The sequence below is a fragment of the Polyodon spathula genome, chromosome 12, assembly GCF_017654505.1.
Source record: "Polyodon spathula isolate WHYD16114869_AA chromosome 12, ASM1765450v1, whole genome shotgun sequence".
Lineage (NCBI taxonomy): Eukaryota > Metazoa > Chordata > Actinopteri > Acipenseriformes > Polyodontidae > Polyodon > Polyodon spathula.
Window position 1 is genome coordinate 4,308,551 of NC_054545.1, and position 7,500 is coordinate 4,316,050.

Genomic DNA, 7,500 nt, shown 5'->3' on the forward strand with positions numbered 1-7,500 from the left:
TTTGAGGCCATAATATTTCATAAAAATGAAGGATGGTTTTAAAATCATCAGCCATACCGTGTTTGAAATATAAATATGTCTTCTTCTATTTTTCCTAAAGACGAATGGAATGCTAATCCTCGACTCTATAGTCATCAACATACTATCCTTAAGACAGACAGAACGGGACAGCTTCTGAGATACTGACAAACTTTGTTTTTACAGGTGTCTGGAGAGCTCACTAAAACTAATTAAAGCTTCACTTTATTTTAAACTAAAGGCCGGGGCAACGAATCAGCTACCCTGGAAAAGCAAATGCAATTGCTCTTGCAATTTGTTTGAGCCAAGACTTATACTCTGCCATGCAGAAGTATAAAATAAAATTATAAAGAAGTGCCTCACTCCAGCTGAGTGAATGTAGCTGGTTGCGTGGCCAGGGGTGTCAAATTGCAGATCTCAGTAAAGATCAGGAAATGTAATCTATTTTTTAAAAAAGAAGCTGGATGCCAAAGAGCTCACAAAACACAGAACTAATTTACTAATGGACCGGTTTTATATTTCACTGTACAGAAAGAAAAAAACAATCTCTGCAAAGGGGGGTTCTTTTTCCCATAGCTGTTAATAAAGGCGGGTCCTGAAAAAACAGAACACTAAAATCGACTTCATTTACATTTGGAAAGCCTTTCAAAATGTTTGGAGTTTGGTTTCTATTTCTAAACATTCATGGGGGTAAATGAAAAGCGTCAAGCAACAACAACAGCAGCCACGGCAGCAGAGGCTTGGAAATATGATCATCTCTATTGTGATGCAGATTTGTTTTCACTTTTCGCTTATTGTTTTAAATAAGCAGTTACGCGTTTGTGCTTCAAACACGACCGTTTTAATCACACTGGAGTATATTTCTAACAAAGCTAGGATCCACAGTGTCTGTGAAACATGCTTAACTAACTGAGGACGTTGTTTTCGAACTAAAAAACCTTCAGATATAGTTTTATTGGGCACATTATGTCTCTTCAACAAACCAGTAGCCAGAACTAAATCTGTTAAAGTACACCCGTTTATACACAGGGCCTACACTGTTAAGCCATTGCTGAAAAACGACCCCAATCCATGTTTCAGTCTGGTAAACAATGCAAGTTAAAAACAACACTACTTTTACATATTGGGTAATACAAAATAGTCCAACAAAAATTACTTTGACCTGACAATTTAATTCGTGACAAATCTGATTGTGTCAATTTTTACAAAAACAAACAAACAAACAAACAAGCACACAGAGTAATGCTATGATAAATGTTTAATATTTTGTATCATTAAAAAAAGTTTAATACAAATTAATGTGCTTTCTAAAGAGTCTATTTAGGATAAATATGCCTACACAAATAATAATAATAATAATAATAATAATAATAATAATAATAATAATAATAATAATAATAATGTTATAATTAATATCGTTAAATAAACGTTAATTAATTGATTATCTGTGCAAAACAACCCAAATCTATGCTCATTTCGCTGTGAAGAATAATAGCGCAATTTATGGTTTTATTTTTGGTTATATATAACTGCTAAAATTTTTAACTTTATAATTAAAATAAAATAGAATCATGTATCCTATTAACCTGTATCAGATCCATATAACTATACTCAAGACAAAACACGAAACACATTTCATAATTCATCTGCACAAAGACATAGCAGAAATAAATTAATGTTCATATTTAAGTGGAATAAACCCTAAGGTTTTACAATGTAATTAGCTCTACAAACCCATTGGGCTATATGCAATTGAAATACAATTAAACCCCTATTCATTGTCGTTGTCTATTTCAATTAAAGAAACATTAGCTTATTGTAACTGTGGAATAGCACTTGAACTTATTGTTTGTTTAACAAATTGTCTAATGTTTTGATTAAGTGTGTGGAAGCAAGTCTGCGCATTGAAAGACAATATTAATTATGCAAACCATACTACTATTATATTAGTTAATAATAATAATAATAATAATAATAATAATAATAAATAATAATAATAATAATAATAATAGCAAGAAGAAGAAGAAGAAGAAGAAGAAGAAGAAGAAGAAGAAGAAGTTTTACATAGAAGCAATGTTAGGATATTCAAGTGAATAATGTCGCCTCTACAGCAATGAGCGGGTAACGCAGAGTGATAGCAGCATTGCGCAGGTTCTCGTGGTTTTAATATATAAAGTACATTTCAGCTAGGAGGTTAAAGACTTGATTCCAAACCCCAAGCAGCTGTCTTATCAATAAGGCTATTTTCCAAACGGAGACATTCCTTCTGGCAGGACGTTTCAGCTTATTGAGCATCATAGACACTAAAATAAAACTGCAACGAAATAAAAGCATACCCGAGTCTCAAGGTAATAGGGCAGGACCGGTCCACTTTCCAGTTTGACTTTTCTTGCCTTTTGTTAGTCAGTTATATCAGTGACACATTCATTTGCAACCAGTTAAACCAATTATTTATTTGCGCCTTCTAACAGTGGTCGATGTGTAGGTAAAACACACAGATAATCAGAAAACAACGTAACATCTGGCTACGGCGTATTTGATATGTTACAACGAGTTCCATTGTTTCATGGCCTACAAGTTCCATTGAGAACGGTGTTTCTGAACAGTCTCGGGTTAGGGTTGCTGCTGCTTAACGCGCGTGTGCGCTTTTGGAGGGTGTTCTAATTTGACATTCTAATTAAAAAAATCCAATATAGCATAAAAAGAAACAGGCATTAAGCTTTTTTTTTTTTTTTTTTTTTTTTTTTTTTTTTTTTAAAAAAAACAGTATTCTTATCTCAATATTTAATAGCAACTGACAATAGAGTATCTCTATGTTGAGAGGAGACCAATTGTTCACTCGATTTGACTGTAATCTACTGAATCCATTTAATGTAACATTGAAAGCAGAAGCGCCAAGGAATATTTAAAATAGCTTAATTAAGGCTGTCTCGTATGCAAGTATAAATGTTACAGCATGCAGTATATAAGCAACCCCCCCCCCCCCCCCCCCCCCCACCCCCCCCCCCCCCCCCCCACCAAGCTATACAGAAAATATTTCGCCTGGACAGTTAATTAATAAATCATACAGTGATTAAAATATGTATATTTTTAAATCGTTATCTATATAAGCTTGTCGATATAGGCTATGTCATTACACTTGTTTCGTGATTCAGAAATTAAAGCAAGTTTCCATCAGGTGTTGCAACTATAGGGCGTAGCCAAAGATAACATAAAAACTTTGTTTTTAAATCATATTTAAGGGATGTGATACTTTCCCATTTTACGAAAGGAAATGCGTCTCTAAACAGGGGGTAATAATTAATAATGCATTAAAATACAATAAACACCTAAGGTCATTTATCAATTCATTATTTATTCATCATCAGAATTAGCGTAATTAAATATTAGCTCACCAGAAAAAAATGACGGAGTCTGGTGGGGTGTACAGTGGAAATGGGTTTTTAAACCCGGGTCTGTAATAATTGATTTGTACAGAGATGGCCAGTTCCCTCAGGTAACGCTTGAGAAGGGGGTTGTGTTTCGCAGCCTGACGTTTCTCCCAAGAGGAAATGGAGTCGCAAAGTTTGTTCTGCTCTGCTGCAATGGTATAGGAGGGCTGGGGAACCAATCAGCTCCGCGGGCTTCACTCTTTAAGGCTGACATAACTAGAAGAGGAACAAATTGTCCCAACAATCAACATCTAAAACTCCAGAGAACATCAGCGGTGGATACTGTCACTCTAACCGGATTTCATAGACACCCCAAAACACTTTCGAAGATAATTATAAACCGCCTTTTAATATACATTCCTCTTTTCAGAGGACGTGTTATTTCGCCGTGAGAATTACTGCCCTCAAAGCGCCATGTCAATGCTGCCTTCATTCGGCTTTACCCAGGAGCAAGTGGCCTGTGTGTGTGAGGTGCTCCAGCAAGGGGGGAACTTGGAAAGACTGGGACGGTTTCTGTGGTCCCTTCCCGCGTGTGACCATCTACACAAGAACGAAAGCGTCCTGAAAGCTAAGGCGGTGGTAGCGTTTCACCGTGGCAATTTCAGAGAACTGTACAAATTACTAGAGAGCCACCAATTTTCCCCACACAACCACCCCAAACTCCAGCAGCTGTGGCTGAAGGCGCACTACGTCGAGGCAGAAAAACTGAGAGGAAGACCTCTGGGCGCAGTCGGGAAATACAGGGTACGAAGAAAATTCCCTTTGCCCCGGACAATTTGGGACGGGGAAGAAACCAGCTACTGCTTTAAGGAAAAATCCAGGGGCGTACTGAGGGAATGGTACACCCACAACCCGTACCCGTCTCCGCGGGAGAAGAGAGAATTAGCGGAGGCCACGGGACTCACCACAACGCAAGTCAGCAACTGGTTCAAAAATAGAAGACAGCGGGACAGAGCCGCAGAAGCTAAAGAAAGGTGAGCAATTATTGTCTTGATCAATTTTACTATATAAGTCTCTACATTTCACAAAATGTCGGGTTTTTTTCAGAGCTACGTGTCGTTTATCCACTGTGAAATGTTCGCTGTACAGTTTTGTTTCGGTTGTATTTGTTTTTTATTAATACACAGAAGGCTGTAAAAATGTTTTACGAAAACGTAGGTTGAAAACTTTGACAGATAAGATTATGTTTTGTTGCATGCTACCTGTATGACTTCGTTCATTTGAGCTGGATGCAGTTATGATGCACACGATTTTGATTCAGACACCATGTTGAAAAGGCATTTTTATTTTCTGAAATGAGAAATTATACTTTTCTATAGCAAGCATTGATACAGTGCATAAACATGGACTAGGCATATAGTAAAATGTAATCTCAAAACAATAACCTGTTTCAGATTTATGATGAATTGGTTAAATATTTGTAGCCCATAGTGTACGCTTAAATATTGTTATTATACGAACACATCCGAATAATTAATAGTTATCATTTTGCTTCGTGTACATTACATTTCTCAATCGCAGGCTATTTCGCTTTTATCGATATTCCAATATATATTATATATCGAATATATAGATTATATATATATATATATATATATATATATATATATATATATATATATATATAACGAGCCCGAAAGTTATCTTTTATGGTTATAATGACTATAATTCCACTAGTCTTGTGGGTGCTAATAGTTATTTTACCCTACAGTGTGTAATTTGTTTCACGAGTGAACGATTCAGTAATTCTAAGCTACATTATTTAAATTATGGTATACAAGTGTTGATAGATATAGGTAATATACATATACTTCAAATAAGACAACATGATCATGATGCAAAACAAATATAATTACGAACCAACAAAGAAATAAATAAACAAGGAATGGTAGCTTGCCAAGATCGGGATCATTCATGACGCATTCGGTAGAATAATGCTGCCATGTTATCCCCAGTTTAAATGTTTTGTTTTCTGTTTCCTAACATGGTTAGGCTAATGATTTGTTTTGCATTTGTATTACTTCGGGAAAAAAGATTAATTCTAATTTATGTATTTATTATTATTTTATTTTTATTTATTTATATATTTTGCTTCACCAGGGAGAACAGTGAAAACAACAACTCTGGCAACAACAAACAGAACCAGCTATCCCCACTGGATGGGGGCAAATCTCTAATGTCAAGCTCAGAAGACGAGTTTTCGCCCCCGCAGAGCCCTGATCAGAACTCAGTCTTACTGTTGCAGGGAAATATGAACCACTCTGTGGGCTCCAGTTATCCCTTGACCGGTCTAAGCGCTTCTCAGTCTGTTCATAGCATTCAAGGACATCCGCACCAGCTCCAAGACTCTCTTCTCGGACCCCTAACTTCTAGCCTTGTGGATCTTGGCTCTTAAACAACAAATATTGTTTGTTTGTTTTTTTTTTTGTTTTGTTTTGTTTTTTACGACACTTTCATTGTCCAGTAACACACATAATTATATATATATATATATATATATATATATATATATATATATATATATATATATATATATATATATATATATATATATATAAGAGATTTCTGATGTGGACTTTCACACGATGGTACTTACAAAACAATCAGAAGAAAACGTTGCAGTGACTTTTGTCAAGTCATTAAACAAATCGAACGATTACCACTGCGGCTTTATCTGATGCTCTTCGTCACATCCTGGCGTGTTGATCTGCGCAGAACTATAGCCAGTTCTAAAATAGGACAGCACTGTCACCGTATTGATGTTACTCTAACTTAACTTGCAATTTTAAAAACTCATCTCATTTAAACATTCTTGGCTCTGAACTTTTTTTTCTTAATTTATGAAGATATCTGTTTCTTTCCAGAGAGTTGAATACAAAGGAAAATCTCGATGAGGACACTTGGAGATATGCTATAGCTTGAACTCCTTGAAGTTTACATTTTCATATTCAGTATAGTGTTTACGTTTCCAAGTATTTTAAATAAAAATAAGATTATGCCGACAACCGTTGTTTCACGTGTGTTATTTACATACAAGTTGCCCAGTTTTGTTGATGTGTATGTGTCTGAATACAATAATAATAATAATAATAATAATAATAATAATAATAATAATAATAATAATAATAATTCTACATACAAATTATATTTTAAAAACAGACATAAGGAAATCGAAATTCGTGATGACGCAATAGCAGATTTTTACAACGCATAGCATGGGAAATATAAAAGTTAGTTATTTTCAATGAAGCCGTGTGGTTCAAATTCATTGTTAGGTATTTTAGAATGAAAGAGTTGTTATAAAATATCTATAAGAAAATATAATATCCATTTCTGATGATTTTAATTTAAAATTATAATGTGGCCTAATTTGACAATTGCTCTTGTTTTTTTCAAGTTTCAGCGATTGTTGAGCTATAAGCTTTTGTGAACATTTTTTAAAAAGCATCCGTATTCAGGTCTAAGCTTTTTCAGCGAGGTAAACAATAAACACGTACAGCTATTTATAAAGTTATTCAGCATGACACTTGTTCGATTTTACAGTGTGATAGAAAAAGTAAACGGTTCCATAATTGATGGATATGTGGTATACTATAAGTAACTAAAAGTAATGTAATATAATTATATGAGTGAATTAAATATGCCTTCTTTAGTGGTGACTTTACTGATGCAAAAAATCCCCATTTTCATAAATAATTGGGATATTTACCCGTCTTGTTGTCACACACACACACACACACACACACACACACACACACACACACACACACACACACACACACACACACACATATATTAAACACAAAAAGTACATTGCAGTCAAACCACGTGGAGACAAAATTCTCGTTTGGCATTTTTAGCAGGCCTGAAAATGCCTTTTTTTCCCCCTGCTCATACACAGCTGAGCCCCGAAGATCCCAATCCCTTTGTTGGCGTTGTGGATCATTAAGTTTGTGTTACAGTGTTTATTCTGTGCTCTTATAGTGTTTGTTCTTTGGGTTCCGGGCCATGGAGAAATGCCACCCTCTGCAGGAGGGTTCCTCACATGGGA

General features: G+C 35.2%; 1 protein-coding gene across 1 annotated transcript; it reads left to right on the forward strand.

The window, feature by feature from the left end:
* The first annotated feature begins 3,649 nt into the window (after positions 1–3,649).
* Positions 3,650–5,852, forward strand: LOC121323811 (homeobox protein six1b). The gene is made up of 2 exons (XM_041265035.1): positions 3,650–4,423; positions 5,550–5,852. Exons 1-2 carry the CDS (start codon positions 3,864–3,866, stop codon positions 5,842–5,844), a joined length of 855 nt encoding a protein of 284 aa, XP_041120969.1. The 5' UTR covers positions 3,650–3,863; the 3' UTR covers positions 5,845–5,852.
* Positions 5,853–7,500: the final 1,648 nt, after the last annotated feature.

What these genes read in the sequence shown, in the direction of transcription:
- LOC121323811 (XM_041265035.1), top strand. Translation starts at nt 3,864, where the DNA reads ATGTCAATGCTGCCTTCATTCGGCTTTACCCAGGAGCAAGTGGCCTGT. An exon ending in GCCGCAGAAGCTAAAGAAAG is followed by an intron (nt 4,424 to 5,549) that starts GTGAGCAATTAT and finishes TTGCTTCACCAG; the next exon opens with GGAGAACAGTGAAAACAACA.